General features: G+C 41.0%; 1 protein-coding gene across 13 annotated transcripts in view; it reads right to left on the bottom strand.

Moving 5' to 3' along the window:
• myocd (myocardin) overlaps positions 1-21955 on the bottom strand; it is a 633805-nt gene that overhangs the window by 7643 nt on the left and 604207 nt on the right. For 12 of the 13 annotated variants that reach the window (XM_060844259.1, XM_060844268.1, XM_060844267.1 and 9 more), the window contains 6 exons: positions 19586-19842; positions 15812-15965; positions 10478-11494; positions 7750-7842; positions 1660-1788; positions 984-1059 (listed from right to left, as the gene is read on the bottom strand). In XM_060844259.1, the coding sequence (XP_060700242.1) occupies positions 984-1059; positions 1660-1788; positions 7750-7842; positions 10478-11494; positions 15812-15965; positions 19586-19842 (1726 nt within the window). The remainder of the gene's footprint in view (positions 1-983; positions 1060-1659; positions 1789-7749; positions 7843-10477; positions 11495-15811; positions 15966-19585; positions 19843-21955) is intronic. The other variant, XM_060844258.1, reaches the window with a different exon arrangement.

Below are 21955 nucleotides of genomic sequence, written 5' to 3'. Positions count from 1 at the left end.
TAGAATCTCTATGTAGATAAATAAATGCTTTGATAACATTATCATGGAAATAAATAAATGCTCAATGAGTACAAGATAACTTGTAATTGCTAGATATTTCTATCTTTCAATCTGATCAGATTTCTTTACGGGTACTTTTGATAACATGCACCACTCTTGAGAATGTCTGCTAATGTGCTGCCAATGGATAGTTGCTCCTAAAATATAGACTTGTCTAGGTACAAGATGCATTCTTCAGAGAGAAGAAACAAAGCATCCTCTCCATTGTCAGTGGTATTTGATTATTTTGTGATTTAAAACAATGAACTTTTAGGTTTTTATAACTTCATTCATGGATGTGGGTGTCACTGGCTGGACCGGCATTGATTGCCCAGAAAGGAATTAACAGACCACCATATTGCTGTGGGTTTGGACGTAAATGCAGATAAGGATGGCAGACTCCCTTCCCGCAAAGACATTAGTGAACCAGATATTTTTAAAAAGAGAATTGACAGCGGTTGCATGGTTACCTTTATACTTGTCTTTTATTTCAGATTTTTATTGAATTCAGAAGTTACCACCTGCTGTGATCAGATCCAAACTCATGCCCCCAAGAATATTAATGTGGCTGTGGATTACACGGGAGTGACATTACCACCACACCAATTCCTCTTCCACTGAGTTTATCGTGTACACCCATAATGAAGCATGGCTCCGTAAACCTGCCCTGTCGAGTGTGCCACATTTAATGGGGTCCACAATAAAGGCAAGGAAATATTACATACCATACTCATCTTTGTTTTAAATTAAGTTAAAGGAAGAAAAATTAATGATACCAGTTGCCTAATATCCAATTAGAAGCCATTAGCTTTTTTAAAAAAATGAGCAACAGTGAATTTTGAAAAGATAAATTTGCCAGATTTTACAAAGGAAGAGAGAGAGAGAGCTTATGCTCAGTGACTGAATAATTTGAGAGTATCCATTATCAAGGTAACAATTCTCACCTCCACTCTCAATCAGCACGTCCAATAGATCGTCCATCTGGCTTCTAGACATTTGCTGCAGATATACAAGATTAAACTACATAAAGTAAGTCTCAACCAAAATGTATGTTTAGAAACAATCGGCTGACTGTCACATATTGACCAGAATATAGATCCGATCAGTCCATTTTAAACAAGATTCATGGTCACACAACTTAATAAAAACCAAGAAACTAAGGCTGCGCAATTTACAAACCTTATAAAGCAACACTAAAGTACACAATAATCTAAAAAGGAGTTTAAACAAAACTTTCATGTTATCCCATGTGTATTCTGAATGTTACAATTTTCATTTTACACATTTATAACTGACAAGTAAAATGTCAGTAGAAAAATCAATAGGATTTTCAAAATGCTGTTCTCAAAAACTGGGATAGCATCCTGGAACTGCTGCTAAGAAATGTCTATTAAAAGCAGCATGAAAATAATTAAAAGAATCAATAACAGTAAGCTATAATTACATAACTATGCCTGCTACAGAATGAGTTGATACATGTACCATCCATTTAATGGATGTGTAAATGTAGTTCATTGTCACATGAAATCTGTAGTTTGTATTTCATTTAAATAAAACAAGTTCAGCTTCTTACAAGCAAATGCTCAAACTACCTCATGATAATCTTTCATTATTTCTTACCTGTTTTACTGCATCTTCATAAGAAGGAGGTTGTTTGATCTTGTTAAGGGTTGAGTTTGAACTACCGAATGGAGTAGTATTGATGACAAACTTTTGGCCAAGTTGATTTGCAGAGTTAGGAGCATTCATCTAAATAAACAGACCCAACAGAAACATACTAAGATTATTAACGATTACTAACAGGTCCTTCTATCTAAAAAAAATTAGTTGAACTTATTTATTACTGGGGACATACCACATAGCAGCCAAACAGATTACCCACGGAGGGATTTGTCTGTAGTACTTCAATCAGATATCCATTTCACCAAGGAGTGATTTGTCTCTCTATTGTGCTGCTTATTCACTTATTGCCTGGATGCTAAATTCACAAATTCCTCAAATTTCTGAAAGTCATATTTCCAGCAAATCAAGTATTGGATAAAAGAAGAGTTTATGGGTTCATCTTATTTAGTTCAACTTTACGCAACTGGTTTAAAAAAATTCTAAATAAAAATGGAGGATTGCAGCTTTGTCACTATATTTTTGCATTGGCATTTTAGCTTTAGGGAAATGTGCAAATAATGAGAGTAAATCTGGAGTGTTAAACTGCTTTAAGACAGGTGGGCTGACCTCTACATTGCAGAGGCTGAGCTCCAGCTCTCAGATGCCTCCTTCTGTATCCATGATTCCACCATGGCACATCACAGTGTCCACAATGGTCACAAACCTCATTTCATCTGGTGGTCTCCCCCACCCCCACTCCTCCCACTGCCTCCAAAGCCTTCCAACAGGTCGCTTCTACCTCCTTTACAAAATCCACAAACAGGAATGTCCGGGCAGATCCACTGTTTCCACTTCATTCTGCCCCACAGAACCAATCTCTTCCTACTCGACTCAGTTTTTCTCAGCTTGTCCAGATCCTTCCCAGTTACATCTGTGATCCCTCTGACATTTCATGTCAGCTCCGAATTTTCAGCTTGAGGGCTCCAGCTACCTCCTCTTTAACATGGACGTGCAACCCCTTTCCACATCCATCCCCCCATCAGGATAGTCTCAGGGCTCTACGGTTCTTCCTGGAAAATAGGTTTGATACATTCCCATCCATGACTACCCTCCTCTGTCTGACCGAGCTTGTCCTCACCCTGAACAATGTCTCCTTTGGCTCCTCTCACTTTCTTCAGGTCAAAGACGTGGCCATGGGTACCTGCATGGGCCCCAGTTAAGCCTGTCTCTTTGTGGGCTGCCTGGAACATTCCTTATTCCAGTCCTACTCCGGCCCCTAACCACTATTCTTTCTCCAGTATATTGATGATATCATCAGTGCTACTTCCCTTTGTCATCCTGAATTGGAAAAGTTTACCAATTTCGCTTCCAAATTCCACCCACTCCCACCTTCTCCTGACTCTTCCCTTCCCTGTCTAGACATCTCAGTTTCCATTTCTGGAGATAAGTTGGCCACCAATATCCACTACATACCCATTGACTCCAACAGTTACCTTAATTATATATCTTTACACCTTATTTCCTGTAAAGTCATTGTTCCATTCTCCCAGTTCATGTGTCTCCGTCGCTTCTGTTCTGATGATGCTAACTTGGACAAGGAGGCCTCTAAAGTTCCCCAGCTGAGATTCCCCAGCACCGTAGTTGACAGAGTTGGGTCTGACCCATCTCTTGCACTTCTGCCCTCACCCCCTCTCTTTCCTCCTGCAACAGCGATAGGTTCCCCCCGTCTTCACCTACTGTCCCACCAGCATCCACAATGAGAGTATATCATTAGCCGCCATTTCTACCACCTCCAGCAGGATGACACCACCCAACAGATATTCCCTTCCCTCTCCTGTCAGCCTTCCACAGGAACCATTCCTGATCCACTCTTCTTCACTCCCAGCATACCCCCACAGCCTCACGGCACCTTCCTCTGCAACTGTGGAATGGTGTAACACTTGTCTGTTTACGTCCTCCCTCCTCAGTATCCAAGAGCTCAAACACACCTTCCAGGTGAAGCAATGTTTTACCTGCACTTCACTCAACCTGGTCTACTGCCATTCGCTACTCACACTGTGGTCTCCTCTACATTGGGTAAACAAAGCGTAGACTGGCCACTTTGCAGAAACCTACCTTCAGTCTGCAAAAAGGACTCTGAGATTCCAGCTGTCTGCCACTTCAACACATCGCCTTATTCCCTGGCCAACATCTCCATCTCAGGTTTGCTGCCATGCTCCAGTGAAGCTCTATGCAAGCTGAAGCAACAGCACCTCATTTTCCACCTGGGAACTCTACAGCCTTCTGGACTCAATATCGAGTTCAACAATTTTAGGGCTTGAGCCACCTTCTACCATGTCTTTACCCCAACCCGCATGGTCTGCTATTACACACTACCCATTGTTAGCCACTAACTGTCCACATTAGCAGCCATTCAGTCTCCTAGGCTGACTGTTATCCACTCCCTTGTCCAACTATTCTTCTCTCTCTTTGAGCTCTATTTCTACTTATTGTTTACACTTCACCCTATCTTCTGCATAAAAGCAAATTTTTTCCCAGCTAACTTCAGTTCTGAGGAACGTTCACTGGACCCGAAAAGTTAACTCTGATTTCTCTATGCACATGCTGCCAGACCTGCTGAGATTTTCCAGCAACTCCTGTTTTTGTTGCTTGATCCTAACTTTGTTTTTATTAAAACTGAGAAGGCCAGATACTGAACACAAGCACAAGAGACTGTCAGTGTACTTTTAGCAAAAAGAATAAAATATATTTTTAAAAAGAGATGTGTTAACTATATAACGTGAGGCAAAATAAAATAACAAAAACTCATTACAGACATCAGAAAATAAATCCAATTAACTTTTTTTAAAACTCATTCATAGGATGATGGTGTCATAGCCAGGCCAGTATCTATTGCCTATCCCTAATCAACTAGAGGTCAGTTTAGAACATAGAACAGTACAGCACAGAACAGGCCCTTCAGCCCACGATGTTGTGCCGACCATTGATTCTCATATATGCACCCTCAAATTTCTGTGACCATATGCATGCCCAGTAGTCTCTTAAATGTCCCCAATGACCTTGCTTCCACAACTGCTGCTGGCAACGCATTCCATGCTCTCACAACTCTCTGTGTAAAGAACCCACCTCTGACATCCCCCCTATACTTTCCTCCAACCAGCTTAAAACTATGACCCCTCGTGTTAGTCATTTCTGCCCTGGGAAATAGTCTCTGGCTATCGACTCTATCTATGCCTCTCATTATCTTGTATACCTCAATTAGGTCCCCTTTCCTCCTCATTTTCTCCAATGAAAAAAGTCCGAGCTCAGTCAACCTTTCTTCTTAAGATAAGCCCTGCAGTCCGGGCAGCATACTGATAAACCTCCTCTGAACCCTCTCCAAAGCATCCACATCTTTCCTATAATAGGGTGACCAGAACTGGACGCAGTATTCCAAGTGCGGTCTAACCAAAGTTTTATAGAGCTGCAACAAGATCTCACGACTCTTAAACTCAATCCCCCTGTTAGTGAAAGCCAAAACACCATATGCTTTCTTACCAACCCTGTCCACTTGGGTGGCCATTTTAAGGGATCTATGTACCTGCACACCAAGATCCCTTGTTCCTCCACACTGCCAAGAATCCTATCCTTAATCCTGTACTCAGCTTTCAAATTCGACCTTCCAAAATGCATCACCTCGCATTTATCCAGGTTGAACTCCATCTGCCACCTCTCAGCCCATCTCTGCATCCTTTCAATGTCCCGCTGCACCCTACAACAGCCCTCTATACCGTCAACAACACCTTTGTGTCATCTGCAAACTTGCTGACCCATCGTTCAATCCCCTCATCCAAGTCATTAACAAAAATTACAAACAGTAGAGTCCCAAGGACAGAGCCTTGTGGAACACCACTCACCACAGACTTCCAGGCAGAATATTTTCCTTCTACTACCACTCGCTGCCTTCTGTTGGCCAGCCAATTCTGTATCCAGACAGCTAAGTTCCCCTGTATCCCATTCTTCCTGACCTTCTGAATGACCCTACCATGGGAAACCTTATCAAATGCCTTGCTGAAGTCCATATACACCACATCCACAGCTCGACCCTCATCAACTTTTCTAGTCACATCCTCAAAGAATTCGATAAGGTTTGTAAGGCATGACCTGCCCCTCACAAAGCCGTGTTGACTGCATTTAATCAAGCCATGCTCTTCCAGGTGGTCATAAATCCTATCCCTCAAAATCCTTTCTAACACCTTGCAGGTGACAGGCGTGAGACTGTAATTGCTGGGGATTTCCCTATTTCCTTTCTTGAAGAGAGGAATTACATTTGCCTCTCTCCAATCCTCAAGTACGACTCCAGTGGAGAGCGAGGATGCAAAGATCTTCGCAAGTGGCAAAGCAATTGCATTTCTCATTTCCCAAAGCAGCCAAGGACAAATCTGGTCCGGGCCTGGCGACTTGTCAATCTTAATGTTTGACAAAATTTTCAGCACATCAGCTTCTTCTATCCACGTTTATAATAAATGATTTAGGTGAGAATATAAAAGGCATGGTTAGTAAGTTTGCAGATTACACCAAAATTGGTAGCAATGTAGACAGTTTTCTAAGATCACAAGGGATCTTGATCAAATGGGTTAATGGGCAGAAAAGTGGCAGATACAGTTTAGTCTGGATAAGTGTGAGGTATTGCACTTTGCTACAACAGATAAGTTAGGGCTTGTACAATTAATGGTAGGGCCTTGAATAGTGTTGTAGAACAAAGGGACCTAGGGATGCAGGTACATAATTCTTTGACTTTTGCATCTCATATAGAAAGGGTGGTTAAAAAGGCATTTGGTATGCTTGCTTTCATAGCTCAGTCCTTTGAGTATAGAAGTTGAGAAGTCATGTTGATGCTGTGGAGGACATTGGTGAAGCCTCTTCTGGAATACTGTATCCAGTTCTGTCACCCAGTTATTGGAAGGATACTATTAAGTTGGAAAGGGTTCAGAAGAGATTTACCAGGGTGTTGCTGGGTATGGAAGGTATGAGTTATAAAGAAAAGCTGGATAGGCTGGAATGTTTCTCATTGGAACATAGGAGGTTGAGAGGCGACCTTATAGAAGTTGATAAATAATGAGAGGTATAGATAGAGTTAATGGTTTTTTGTCTTTTCCCTCAGATGAGGATTTCAAGACTAGGGGGTACATTTTTAAGGTGTGAGGAGAGATTTAAAAAAGACATGGGGGCAATTGTTTTACACAGAGAGTGGTTCGTGTGTGGAATGAACTTCCTGAGGAAGTGTAGAAGTGGGTACAATTACAACGTTTAAAATACATTTGGATAAGTACATGAATAGGAAAGGTTTGGAGGGATATGTGCCAGAAGCAGGCAGGTGGGACTAATTTAGTTTGGGATTATGGTCAGCATGGTCTGCTTGGACTGAAGGGTCTGTTCCTATGTTGTATGAATCTATAACATCACTGTATCTCTGCAGTCTCACGTAGGTCAGACTAGGTAAGAATGGCAGATTCATTCCCTTAAAGATATTAATGAACCAGATGAGTTTTCCCAATGATAAACAATGGTTTCATGGTCATTGTTAGATGTTTAATTGAAGTCTATTCTTATTCAGTTCAAATTCCATTATCCGTGATAGCAGGAATCAAACCTTGGTGCCCCGAGCATTACCTGGGTCCCTGGATTAAGTCCGCTAGTGATAGTACAACTAGGCCACCACCTCCCTAACATTACTTCTTTTATCCTATCCAAATCTTCGTAAATGGTTTGCACTGTTTCCACACTAAGGCTCCCTGCTCAGACTTGGTCTGTAATCAGTTTTGCTTTCGTGAATTTCTATGTAGTCACTAGATGCTTTTCTCTTCATCTGATGGTTGCTCCTATAGACTCTTAAAACAAACTGCAAACTCAGCTATTAATTTATTTTCAGAGCAACTGAAGAGTTCTCTAAACCCAGTGTCAGGCAGCCCTTTATTCTCTGGCATACACCACACACTGACAAATTCTTAGTTTGTCTCTGCATGCCATCGGGCCCCTCAGGGCCTACGGCATAAATTAATACTCAAGCTGATTTGCAATGTACCCTAAAGTAGTTTCCTAGGAAATTAAGCCTTTAATTATAAATACCTTTCGGAGTATCTGCTGTCGTATTATATGTTGTTGGAGCTGTTGGAATTGTGGACTGCCATTTTGGTGCTGAGGCTCCTGTCCCTTTGTGGCCTATAGTAAAAGGGAATGCGAAGACATTTAAAGTTATTCAAAAGTGATTCTTTAACCTGGCAGATTTTCCAACTTATCATTCTCAACAAATAATAACATTTTCAAAAATCTATGCCAAAAATCTATATAAAAAAATGTAAAGCCAGTTGTTACAGTTGCTTCAGCTGTATTTATGGCTGCTTTTCTGCAATAATTTATTGGCATTGATATATGTGTTTTATGTGGAAGCTTATGTAATATAGAATCTGACCACAAGTACAAGCATTTGAATGATTACCACTTCGTTCCCAAATTATGCAAAGTGAAAAAACAATAATCACTCAATTTTACAGGTTCCAAGAATGTGTGCGATTTTGTTGATACATCAGGGGACTCGTCAACTGATGGAAGAGCTGCTGCAAGACTTTTCCTGTCCCTTTCTCACCGATCAGGCAGAGGCGAGGCCATCAGCCTTCCTCTGGGATCAGGACCCCAGCAAAAGCAGCCAGCCAATGGGAAGCCACTTAAGGCTCAACAGCACCATGGAGGGGCTGTAGTTGACAGCACAAGTGCAGCCCAACAATCCCAATGTCAAGGAGGAACTAGGACAAAGGGAAAGGATGTGCCGTGGAGTATGGGAGTTAATACCAGAAGCAGTAGGCCAAGCCTTTTAAGTGGTCTATGATTGTCCTCTTCAGGCCCTCACGAGGTGCCACAACGGGATTGTGAGCATAAGCCTTCCTGTTCAGATTCTACTGGTGTTTTAAGTATGTCATCATCCTACATAATTAAATGGTTTTCTCCTCAATGTCCATCCCATCGCTTAAGCTAACTATCAGAGTCTGTCTCTTATTACAATAAGCACCTTGAGCCTAGTATGCTTTTGCTATTATATAAGGGAGAAAGCTTTAGGAATAGCACTTGTCAAACTTCAGTCTCTCATTTAGATTAGATTACTTACAGTGTGGAAACAGGTCTTTTGACCCAACAAGTCCACACCGACCTTCCAAAGAGCAACCCAACCAGACATTTACCCCTTCACCTAACACTATGGGCCAATTCACCTAACCTGCACATCTTAGCTCTGTGGGAGGAAACCGGAGCACACGGAGGAAACCCACACAGACACGGGGAGAATGTGCAAACTCCACACAGACAGTTGCCCAAGGTGGGAATTGAACCTGGGTCTCTGGCACTGTGAGGCAGCAGTGCTAACCACTGTGCCACCGTGTTTATCATTACAGACAATACTCACTAATTCAAGTTGTAATCTGACACTATGTGCAGAGTAAAGCTAATTAAAAACAGAAAGAAATAGGAGCAGCAATAGACCACACAGCTTCTTAGGACTGCTCTGCCAATCAACACAAGCAATAGTCATCTTTTACCGCAACTCTTTTTTCCTCAACTAACCATGTCCCCATGATGCCCAGAGAAATCAAAACTATCCCAATCTTAAATTTACTCAATGCTGGAGCATTCATAACCCTACAGAGGAAGAGAATTCTAAAACCCTGAGTGCAGGTATCTCTACTCATCTCAGTCCTAAATTATTGACATCTGAACCTGAGGCAGTACCCCTCTGGTACAGATTCCCAGCCTGGAGAAAGAACATCTCAGAGCCTGCCTACCCAAGAACCTTCAGTGTTGTGTTCTTTTCAATGAAGTCACCTCCCATGTTTCTAAACACCAGACAGTATATGTGCAATTTTCTCAGCCTTTTATCAGAGGACTATACTGTCATCTCAAGCATCAAATCAGTGAATCTTCACTGTTCTACTTCCAAAGCAATTACATTCTTCTTTAGATGTGTGTCTCTCTCTCTCTCCACTTTGTCCCATCAAGCGTTCCAAGGGCACATACCATATAGTGGACTTGAAGCTGAACTTCCTTTATGCTTTCCAACCAAACATGCATTAATTAGAGGATATTTTTCTTTATTCTTCTTCGTCCAGGATGTTGGCATCACCACGAAGGTTTGATTCCCATACCCGAAGTGCCCTTGAATTGAGTGACTTGCTAGGCCGTTTCAGAAGGTACTGAAGCAACTACATTTCTTTGAATCTGAGTCACATGCAGGCCATGACATGAAGGTGTCAGTGTTGGGCTGGGATGGAGAAGGTCAGAAGTCACACAACACAGGTTTATTTAAAGTCACAAGCTTTCGGAGCCCTGCTCCTTCATCAAGCACTTCATCTGATGAAGGATCAGTACTCTGAAAACTTGTGATTTCAAATGAACCCTCTCCAGCTTAATAATATCCTTCCAATAACAGGGAGATCAGAACTGGACACAGTACTGCAGAAGATGCCTCACCAACACAATGTCATCTTTACTGACGCTAGCTTTCAATTCTATATTTATTAAGTCAATTCAACTTATATCCCCTGAACAAGATCCTTGGCCTGTGGTTTAATGGTATTACCATCTCCCCATCCTTGCAATTTATAAACTTCCTGTTGAACTGATGAGCCTACCTGAGTTTGGTGAAAAGCTTAATATGCTTTATGTGGTGACATTGTAATTGATAATGGAAAATGGTTCATGGTTTTGGCCATGTTTATTTGCTAGGCCCCTGTGCGACATGTGGCAAGAACTGAGCCAACATTACAAAATTACAAAATACCCTGCAATCCTCAGCACAGTTGACCTTTACCTGCATCTTGAGTTGGCTGCTGCAAGTGGGAATGGACTGAAGCTGATGGGGCGAAACACTGCGGCCGTCTCCATTCTGCGGGGCGGGCGACACCGGCAGGAGGAAATGATTGTTGGGAGATGGGGGAAGGCTGGCATGCTGAGGGCTGCTGGTCAGGCCTCCCACTGGAGAATGCTGAGGGGAGCACTGTGGACTCAGAAATGGTGGGGACCTCACTGCACTGTGCTCTGCAGCTTCCATGCACGCCTGACTGGTCGCCATTCCTGATGGGGTACCGGATGTGTTTAAACTCTCTGTAGAACTGTTGCTGGATGTGGAGGAGACCATCGGCGTTGTATTTCTGTCATTCACCTGCTGTGCTGCAAATGGGCAACTGGACATCAGGTTTTCCTGCTTAACAGCTGCACTGAAGAGTGTCTGGGAGGAAGCCTGTGGGTCATGCTGATTATTCTGTTTCTGCTTCTGAAGCTGTATCTTCAGTTCCTCCACTTGCTTTTGCTCCATGTGCAGCTTCCAAGTCAGCTCGTCGATAACTTTCTGCTTCTCCATGAGCATTTTGTCCTTCTGGGTGTCAAAGCCGTCCAGTTCCACCTGGACGCTGCCTCCATTCATGCTACTCATCAGGCTGTCTTCGGCACTCAGGTGAACCGGGGAAGACACAGGCACATCGCTGAAGGTATCCGGTAAGCCGCTCAAGTCGGATCCGGTGACAGAGAGATCGGACGACGCCGGTGAAATGGGAGGCGTCGAACTGGTGCTGCCAAACTGGTAAAATCCATTCGGCAGCACCGTGGTCGCAGTCTGAGTCTGAAAGGTTGAGAGCGTGGTCACGGGAGTCATCGGGAACGTCACGGCTGTCATCTCGCTGACCGAACCTGTGGAGCTCGTGCTGGTACTGCTGGCCGGCAGGGGGCTACTCTTCGGGTCTTGGAACGGTTTCAGCCGCTTCATGAGTGCAGTTTTCGTACCAGACACTGGAAGACCTCGTATTCTCAGCTGCTGCCTTAACTCTGAGACCTGCATGGTGAAGAAAGAAAGCTCAAATCATACAGAGTTAGTCCTAGACTGCATCAGTAACAAACAACTGTATCCACTCATCCTATTGATTGAGAAAATATATGATTTTGTTCTTCTGGCATGGAAAGGAAAGTACAACTCTATACTTATAAAGAGTCTTTCAGATGCTAAAGGTGTTACAAGGCACTCCAATAAGTTGTTTGGAATTGAGGTCACAGTATTGGTGTAGCACTGAGAGAAAAAGGTGTTCATAAAGTTGTTAAAACTAACTTTTCAAGCTGCTTTAATCAACTACTTTTGAAGTGAGTACACTCCCGTTTTCGTGGGAAAAGGTGACAGCAAAGTTGGGCCTAGCCATGTACTGCAAACTGTAATAAGACAAACAACTGAGGAATTTTATTTTTCAGTGAGAACACTCAGTTTCTCCTTAAATGTCATGGATCCTTTAACGCTCACTTGAAAGGCCAGGTAGAGCCTTCCTTTAATCATTCAAAAGATTTAGGTGGGTTCTGAATTCAGACAAGAAATGATGCATAAAGAATAAATGCATGCTGTACTCACATTTTAATTAGTTAAAATGCATTTTTTTTTCTGAAGGGTACCCTTGGCAAGACATGCAAAAGTAAGACATGTGGCTTTTACTCTGCAATTGTCCAAAATCATTGAATTTAATGTCGTAAGTAACATTGCAATTAACACTTTGTACAGTTATACGGTATGTTTATGAAAGGTCATATACAACCCAGAATTCATAACAAAAGGTTGACTGCACTGGAACGTTCAAAGAGATGTTTTGGAATTTTCAATAACTGATGTATGGTTGGCAACACTTCCAATTGTTCAAGGTCAATCCAATGACAATTGTATTTCATATCATAGGGGGACTCCATTATAACAAAGCTGAAGTATCAGTGGGGTTATTACAAAGCTGAAAATGGACCTCCAACTATATTGAGATTGAACCGACCAATTTTGTCTCCGTAGTGAACTATAATTCTTGTCAGTTAGACTTTCAACACTGGGGTACACGTTGCTTTTCTGGGACCAAGGTTTTACTTCGGATTTTTAAAAATAATCATTTGTATTTTAATTGTTGAGACACTTCTCACCTCTGAATCTTGCTTTGCTTATATAAAAAAATTTATATTTGGAGAGGTGTGCTCGTATGGTTCCCCTGATAGCTCCATGACTAATTGCAATGCCCAGAGTATAAATGAGTCAGCAGGATTAATCCCTGCATGATACGGTGGCACTGTCAGTTTATTTACAGAGCAATATTTCTGTATTATCCAGTTTAGGATGCAACCCAATGCATATAATCCATATGCAGTAAGTTGCAGGAGCCTGCAGAGGGATCTCTTTCAGGGAATGTGCAGTTCAGCATAGTCTGGTTGGAAGTTGCATGCTGTAAATTAAAGGGAATATTTAATAGGTTGCCAAAGGTTGCATAAATTATTGTTTCCATGAGGTTTGCATGATTTATTTCCAGGTCAGTTCTGTAAATAATTTACAATCACTGCCTTGGTTGAGTGGGCTGGATGAAAATGGCTGTCTAAGTATCGCTGAAAACTTTCTATGCAAAATGCCAGCAAAAACTTTATAACCTTCCCATTAAGAACACTTCTCAAGACAGTTTACTATTCTTTGTGGCCAAGAGTAACTTTAGCAATGTTGCAGTGAATGCCAAGCTTGTCAGTTGGATATAGACAAAAATATAGCTCATATTAATCAATTAGTGTCACCAGGTTATGTCATTCATGCTCCTACTTTATTCTGGCTTGAGTGGTAAATACAAATACATCAAGTCTGGCTAGCTAACCAGCTGTATAGGGGTGTAACTTTTATGTGATTCTATCATTGATACCCAAAGTAATACATAAAATGAGATGTAATGTACAGGTAAGCTGCAATGAAACAGAACGTAATTTTACGGAAGTTTAAATTCCTTGGCACAACAGCATCTTTGCTTATGCCATTCATTTACCAGGACAAACCAGTAATACTTGCAAATGAATGTACTGGTCATAGTGGAGCTCCACTTGGAAGTCTACAAGATGAGCCAGTAGATGTCATTCACCAGTTTTGCTAGTTTTTCCTTCCTGGTTGCTGGAGCCCACCAAAACAAAACTTGTTAAAAAATGACTAAGACAACTCTCGTGTGTTATGTTTCCATTTAAACATAATGCGTATGTATGTCAAATATACAGAACTGAATCCCTTGTGGCACTTTTGATATTGAGGAAGCAGTTTGACTTGTTGTTGTACTTGCCATTTAGAGGAACATGTTAAGGAAGCAATGAACACAAAGCATTATAAAGATATGATCGGAGCTAATAGAGCAAATAAAGAAGACTTTTCCTCATGTGAGAGTGGTGTAAATGTAGTAGCTTCTGCTATCATGAAATGTTTTAAACATATTGCACTGAATTGTTTAAGGGGAGTTTTAGAGGGGCATAGTTGCAGTTTAGCAGAAAATAAATTGTGATGTACTGCCTGGTATATTGGTTCTCATCAAACAGAATAACCTCTGGCTAACTGAGAGATGATTGCTCGTTGCAAAAGCTAAAAAAGAAAAACATTGGGAATCTCCACACAGAGAAAGAAAAGCAAACACTGCAATCAATGCATCACATTCTTACTGTGTGCAGGAAAACTGCTGGTGCATTAGTAAGTTCAACCACTTATACTTGGCTTTCCAAAGAACGTTCTTCATTCAGCAATGTTGCAGTGAATGCCAAGCTTGTCAGTTGGGTATAGACAAAAACATAATTGAAATAACTCATATTAATCAATTAGTGTCACTAGGTTATGTCATTCATGCTCCTACAGTAACAGTGGTGTCAGTGTGATACATCACTTTTGACTGTCAATCTGAATAACTACCTTTAACCCTGTCTCTCGTGATTTCTTTTAAGTAGCTAGCGGCTATAATGTCTGCTGGTTGTTGTCTCACTGTTTATTTTCTAACCCTAGTCATGAGTCAAATTACTGAAAGGCTTCATAGAAGACCTTCTGCAAATCTAAATATACCTTTACTATCATCCTTACCTAGCCTTTCTGTTACTTCTTCAAAAAATTCTGTAAAGTTTGGAAATTATGATCTTGCCTTTTGAAATCAGTGTTGACCACAGATCTGTGTTATATTTTCAATTTCCAAATATTTTTCCACTAAATTTTTAGCAAGGATTTTATTGTCTTTTTGACATAAACATGAAATCTAATTGCTTTAGAATTCCCAGACCTCTTCTATTTCCCTTTTCAAATACAGGAATTATTTTAGCTGTCTGCCAGCCCTCTTGCATTATATATACAAAAAACAACAAAAGTCTACCATTTCTTAACTAAATTCCTTTAATGTACTTCATTGCAACCCATCCAGTCGTCCAGCTGTTCAGCTTTTCATTATTTATCTTTTGTTCTTATGTCATGACAACAGAAAGAGAAGTAATCATGTCCACCACATTAACCCCCTGGTAAATATCAAGGTGAAATAATTAATTAATGTTCCTGTGATTTGTCTGTTGCAATTACATAATTTTACAATAACTAGAACTTTTAGTTTATAAAATGTTCTGGGTGCTGTGATTTTAAATGTGTGGTATATGAAGGGAAGATTGATCTGGACAGCCTTTCAGAGAGGTCTCCACTTACAGATCAAGTGGCAAGTCTGCAAGGTGGTGAGAGTTGTTTACACCGAGTATCATAGTGACCCCTTGGAATATCGCTTGTGGTAATGGGATGCTGGTCAGCATCTTGGAAGAGGGTTTGACTTTAAAGTATAAACCGGGAGCCGGGCATGCAGAAGGGGGCTGACATCACTTGTGTAATCCCCCCACATGCTCCTACTAATTGTTCTGGCTTCAGTGGTAGACACAAACATACCAGGTCTACCCAACTAACCAGAAAAATAGGCATGTAACTTATAAGTGATTCTGTCATTGATACCCAAATTAATATATAAAGTGAGATATAATGTACTTGTAAGCTGCAATGCTGGGTTTCTCCAGTCTGTTGATGGAACTGAAGTGGAGAATTTGCACAAATCCTTGTGAAATGGCACAAGTGACCATTTTTAGCTGTTTATGTTATTTTGTAGGGTCTTCGCTGCTATCATCTCCCATCTCATACCTCCACCTACTCCCTGTCCAAACACAATGGGGTGTCTTTGTGAATTTACAGACTGGGTAATTCGGCTTTGTTTGAACACTTTTTGCAGTCATAAGGAAATGAGATGCCATCTTAACATAGTTGAAAAGCATGTAAATTTTAAATTGCAAACAACCTAAAAGTTAACATTGTATATGGGATTGAACATACTTTTAAGTCATCCAGATTGGATGGAAGAGGTCCCAATTTCAAAGGAGAGCCACTGGTTTGACTGGACATTGCAGACTTCATTGGGGTCAAACTGCTGTTTGAGACAGTAGTCGTTGAAGTGCAAGTGTTTCGGGAAAGCTGCTCACCAGACTGCCTGTGAAAACATTCAAAGCATTCATTGTATTTACAGAAGCACATCTGCTAATCACAATGCTTTTCACTTCTAATGAGGTAGCTTGTTACATTACAGTGATTTTGGATAAATTCATTGAATAAATTTACAATAAAAGGCAAAGTCAATAATGGTGACCATGCAACTAGAGGACCATCATCACGTGTGACTTCAGGACACGGAGATCAATTCTTCACTACTTTTTGAAATGATCTAGCAAGCTATTCAGTTTAAAAGATGGCTTACCACCATCTTCTCAAGGACACTTAAGGCTGGGCAAGAAACTTCCCACGAATGAAATACAAAAGAAAATATCCATTGTTAATCTGACCTTTTAATCCAGCTTTCCTTTTTAAATGTTATACAGTCAGCTACTGGTTTCCAATATTTATTCTCTCTCTTTGAACCACTGTTGAATTTTATGGAATCAAATAAAATAGATAACCATTCCAATGCTCAGTTCAAAAAGAATGTGAGAAATCAAATGAATTAAAGAACATGGTTGCTGGAAATCAAACATGAGACAGAAATGTTGGAATGGTCTAGAAGCAGCAGGGGGGTGGCAAAACAAGGTTAACAATCAGATTGATGTGCTTTCATCAGATCTTCGTCATGAATGCTGCCAGATCCGATGAGAATGCCCTATATTTAGTTATATGCACTTTTATTTTGTACTTTATCTCAGCTGAGTTTTTCTCCTGATTTCTCTCAATGCTGCAGAGCAAATTGAATTGATTATCCAGTTTGAAGCTGTACACGTGACTGGAGCAAGTATAGACCTTTCCTTTCTGGTAATTGTGCTCCAATCAAGAACATTTCCACAACTTCTTTGACCACATATGTTTGTATATTAGTTATTAATTATTCTGCATTCAAAATGAAGCATGATTAGTGAATAGCTGAAAATAATTCTGTTGTCTTGATAGGGGAGCAGTAAAATAAAATATAGATTTGCCTACAAATTGTCATTTTGCACATTTCCCAGTGGGTGTGTTTTTGGTGTGCATGGGGGCATGTAAAACGGGTCAGGTGTTCAACTCACCAGCATCCTGCCAATCTCCATTGTACACTAGATTGGGGGATGGGCTGAAATCAGCAGTCTGACATTATGTATATAAAAATAAATAAACAAATAACTCAATGTCAATTTGGTTTGTTAACAAGTGTTCTGATCTGGAAAATGCATGTCCCACTGCAAAACACAGTTGGCATGGTCAGACCAGAGGAATGGGAAGGCTGTTTTTTTATCCTGTACATAATAAAGCGAGAGGGAAAGAGGACAGGTAATTTTGCTCTCCTCCCACCACCCCCCACCCTGGCGACCACTTCAGGATGTATCTCTTCCCTTTCCTTATTCCCTACCTTCCCTACAAATTCCAGCCACCCAGCTCATCTACAAAGATCGTCGGCTCCCTCAGCACCTTGAGCAATTTGTTTTGTGAGGTAGCCATGATCCTCTTTGGGCTTCTTTCTGTAATCCCAGCAGTGACTAATAATGAGCTCTAAAGCTGTTGGGATTGATGGAACTGGTTCCAAGGGCTGGAACTTTATCCTATTTTGAGGAGCACCACTATTCACCAATGTATCACACCCCTCGAAAAATACAACCTCGAGAGCTATAAAAGAGGTGGACGATGTGAGCTCCACTGAGTTATACTTGGTAACTATACTGTACTTAAGTTAATTTCATGAACAATCATCTCAATGTTGTAAAATGTTAATGAATGTCCTGTTGCAGGCTTGACACCATCCAGGTCAAAGCACCGTCCCACCCCCACCCCCACTCCACCATTCACCCTCTTAAACATTTCCTCCTTTCAACACTGACTCATGGTGATGACAGTGCATGCAGTTGCAAGATGTGCTGTAGTAATTTGCCAAACCTCCTTCTAAAGCACCTTCCAAAGGTGCATGGAAACATTACCATCTACAACTTTACTTCCAAACCTCATATCCATTATGATTTGGAACTGTATTTCTATTTCTTCATTGTTGCTGGGTCAAAATCCTGGAACTGCCTTTCTAACATTACAGTGGCACGTACCTATACTAAATGAGACATAATTCAAGAAATGGCTCACCAATGTTTTCTCAAGAGCAGTTAGGGATGGACAAACCACGTATCGCATACCTCATGAACTAATTGAAAAAAAGTTACTTTGCGGGTAGCCAGGCTATGTGCAAGTCAGGTGTGAAAATCAGATAAGGCCCATATATTAAAAAAAACTGCAGTTATGACCCTATCTAACTGAAAGATAACATTGATGAACAGCAAACATATTCTTGGTTTAGACTAGAGTGGTGCTGGAAAAGCACAGCAGGTAAGGCAGCATCCGAGGAGCAGAAAAATCAACGTTTCGGGCAAAAGCCCTTCATTAGGAATGGTGGCCTCATTCCTGATGAAGGGCTTTTGCCCGAAACATTGATTTTCCTGCTCCTCAGATGCTGCCTGACCTGCTGTGCTTTTCCAGCACCACTCTAATCTAGACTCGGATTTGCAGCATATGCAGTCCTCACTTTTGCCTAGCAGACATATTTTTGTCATCTGTGAGAGGGTTATTTTGATCTGGTTATCAAAAGGTTATGGTATACAAGAACAACCAAGATTCGACTATTGTTTTGCGAAATACTGAAGCATTGGGACTTGATGGAATCGAGTTACAACCAAAGCATCTACATGAAAGGTTCACTTGATGACTCAACATCAGTTCAGGCACGTTGTGGTAGATTTTCAACTCAGTTCACAGGCATCAAACTGTCATTGTGGATGGCATTAAAAATCAAGCGCTTGGTATAAAGGGTGGCCTGAATGCTAGCTTTACATCTAGGTGGGAGGTTCAGAATCTGTCATTTTATTTCTGAAGGCTTGCATTTTAACATGCTGTGTCTCGCTAATGATCTCTTTATTCTTTTTGTTTCTGTCTGATTAATAACATGTCAATGAACATGCCCATTGTTTTTAACCTCAATTATATGTTTCAAGTCCTACTAATTTCCAGTTTCACAATGACATGGAATGTAAGATGGGAAACTCTGCTTCAAAATATCACAGTCAAAGAGTAATTGTAAAGGCTACAATATCCTGCTTCTTTACTTGCTCTGTATGGCATGTACAAAGCTGTGACTATTTGAAACTGCGATCTACCAATGGAAACAGCAAAAAAGCTGAACTTTCTCAGTGACAGTAGACCAATAATTTTAAACTTCCTGGTGAAGTACTTTTGCCCGAAACATCAATTTTTCTGCTCCTTGGATGCTGCCTGACCCACTGTGCTTTTCCAGCACCCCTCTAATCTTGATTCTAATCTCCAGCATCTGCAGTACCCAATTGCACCCAATGTGTTCAATTCATTCACATGAGTTGTACGACCCTTTGATCTTTTCCTTATAAATTCTGTGTTTAAGGTCTTCCTCTCTCACTAACTCCTGACAAAGGAGCAGCATTCCAAATGCTTGCGTTTTCAAATAAATACGTTGGACTATAACCAGATGTCATGTGATTTTTTTTAACCTTACTTCAAAGCTAGTGAGATAGTGATGAGGAAAACAAAGCTAAAAGCTCAAAAGACATTCAGCGATTTTCCAAGCTTCAGCCTACTCACTTTAGGGATGTGGCCAGAATGTTCTGATAATTATAATGATGCTGCTGATGGTGCTGCTGCTGGCTTAATATCTGCAGCTGGAGGAAGAGCTGTTGTTGCTGGAGCAGCCTGGCATAGGCTGAATCCATTGGAGGTGGGGATTTCTCTGGCTTTTGATCTGGTGGAATGTACTGGTGATACTTCAGTTTCTTCACCTTTGGTTTTGTATCCTTTGGCTTCTTGTGGCGCTGGTTTTTTCCATCAGGAGATAGTTTGGTCTAAATTTTATGGAAGAAATGAAAGGGAATATTTCAACTTTTAAGCCATGCAATAAGCAGATGCAAGAATATGAAATTCTGATTCATTCTTCCTGTTGCAAAAAAGAATCCGTTTCAGCTGTAGTTTGACATGGAGAGCTGTGAATTCAATGTGACATTTGATCATTTTACAATTTTCAGGTGGCAACAGTTTGAAGTCTATGACAGGTGTAAAACATTTAAGACTACAAACAACTGGTTATGATAAAATGGGATGTCTCAAAGAATGGTGCATCTGGGGTCTAGTGAATCTCATTGATAAATCCAATGATGAATTCACACTACAGGCTTAGCAATATTGTAATACAGCTCTGGTTTTACTCCCAAATCTAAGCTTGCATTGAATAAACTGGGCTTTAAGGTCCAAATACATGGCAGGCTTAAACAGAATAAGTCTCATTCATCAGGCCTTCTGCAGTCTCTTATTTTAAAAATGAAGGTCTCATTTATCACATCACCTTTTCTATGTTTTTCAGACTATGCTACACTTTGATCTTTTGTGTAAGTTTCTTAATAACTTAAATGCAGATGCTCAAACAAAGCAAATATTTTTCAACAAATCCTAGTTTCTTTTGGACCTAGTTGTTGAAAAAGTAATTTTCCTTTTTTTTAAAAAACTTCACTTTGCCAGTATGTTTCATGCACAGATGTAATCTGTGATAATTTTTGAAATGAAAGTCATTTGGGTCAATTGAAAACAAAAAAAAAACCTTTCTGTTCTGAGAGATCGTTCTTGACAATGCAGTATTCTGGTACTTATAATCATACTCAAAAACCATTGTGAAGGGATTGAATGGAATGAAGTAACAGATAAGTGCCAACCCTGCAGGAGGTTTTAAAGAATAAAAAAAATGTCTGGTTATTATTAATAAATTTGAACTTGTTTTTCAACATTCCAACCCCAGCATGCAAAAGAATCCTCAAAGAATTAAAAATTGTATCAAAGGTAAATTTTCGAAGCACAGCATCCTCAATCATTTTGCAATACACTGAAAAAATGCAGGACAGCCGATAAGCAGATATGATACATGGAAGTGCTGTTGGTTGGACTTCCAACCAACAGCAGGATTATTGTTGGAAAATAACATATCATAACTTGCTACCTTGTGATGATAAATTCTTTTGAAAGTAATTAGTGCTGATTTTCTATCCAACCAAAAGTCTCTTGTTGTGTACATATCAGTTCAATAATGCAGATGAATACATGGTATAGTACATTTTATTGTATACATAAACTTTTGTTATGTACATAAGAGGTACAGTTAGTAAGTTTGCAGATGACATCAAAATTGGAGGTGTAGTGGACAGCGAAGAGAGTTACCTCAGATTACAACAGGATCTGGACAAGATGGGCCAATGGGCTGAGATGTGGCAGGTGGAGTTTAATTCAGATAAATGCAAGGTGCTGCATTTTGGGAAAGCAAATCTTAGTAGGACGTATAAACTTAATGGTAAGGTCCTAGGGAGTGTTGCTGAACAAAGAGACCTTTGAGTGCAGGTTCATAGCTCCTTGAAAGTGGAGTCGCAGGTAGATAGTATGGTAAGGAGGGTGTTTGGTATGTTTTCCTTTATTGGTCAGAGTATTGAGTACAGGAGTTGGGAGCTCGTGTTGCAGCTATGTGGGACATTGGTTGGGCCACCGTTGGAGTGTTGCATGCAATTCTGGTCTCCTTCCTGTCGGGGAGGGGGGGGGGGGGGGCGGGGGTGTTGTGGAGCTTGGGGGGATTCAGGGGAGATTTACAGGGGTGTTGTCAGGGTTGAAGGATCTGGGCTGCAGGGGGAGGCTGGGTGGGCTAGGGCTGTTTTCTCTTGAGTGTCGGGGGCTAAGGGGTGGCCTTGTAGAGGTTTGCAGGGTTATGGGGGGGCATGGATGGGATGGGTGGACGGAGTCTTTTCCCTGGGGTCGGGGAGTGCAGGGCTGGACGGCATGGGTTTGGGGTGGGAGGGGAAGGATGTGGGGGGATCTAGGTGGCGGCTTTTTCGTGCGGAGGGTGGTGCATATGTGGGGTGGGCTGCCGGGGGGATGTGGTGGAGGCTGGTGCAGTTGCCACATTTGGGAGGCATTTGGATGGGT

Source organism: Hemiscyllium ocellatum, chromosome 25, assembly GCF_020745735.1.
Source record: "Hemiscyllium ocellatum isolate sHemOce1 chromosome 25, sHemOce1.pat.X.cur, whole genome shotgun sequence".
NCBI lineage: Eukaryota > Metazoa > Chordata > Chondrichthyes > Orectolobiformes > Hemiscylliidae > Hemiscyllium > Hemiscyllium ocellatum.
This window is presented reverse-complemented; position numbering and strand designations above follow the sequence as displayed.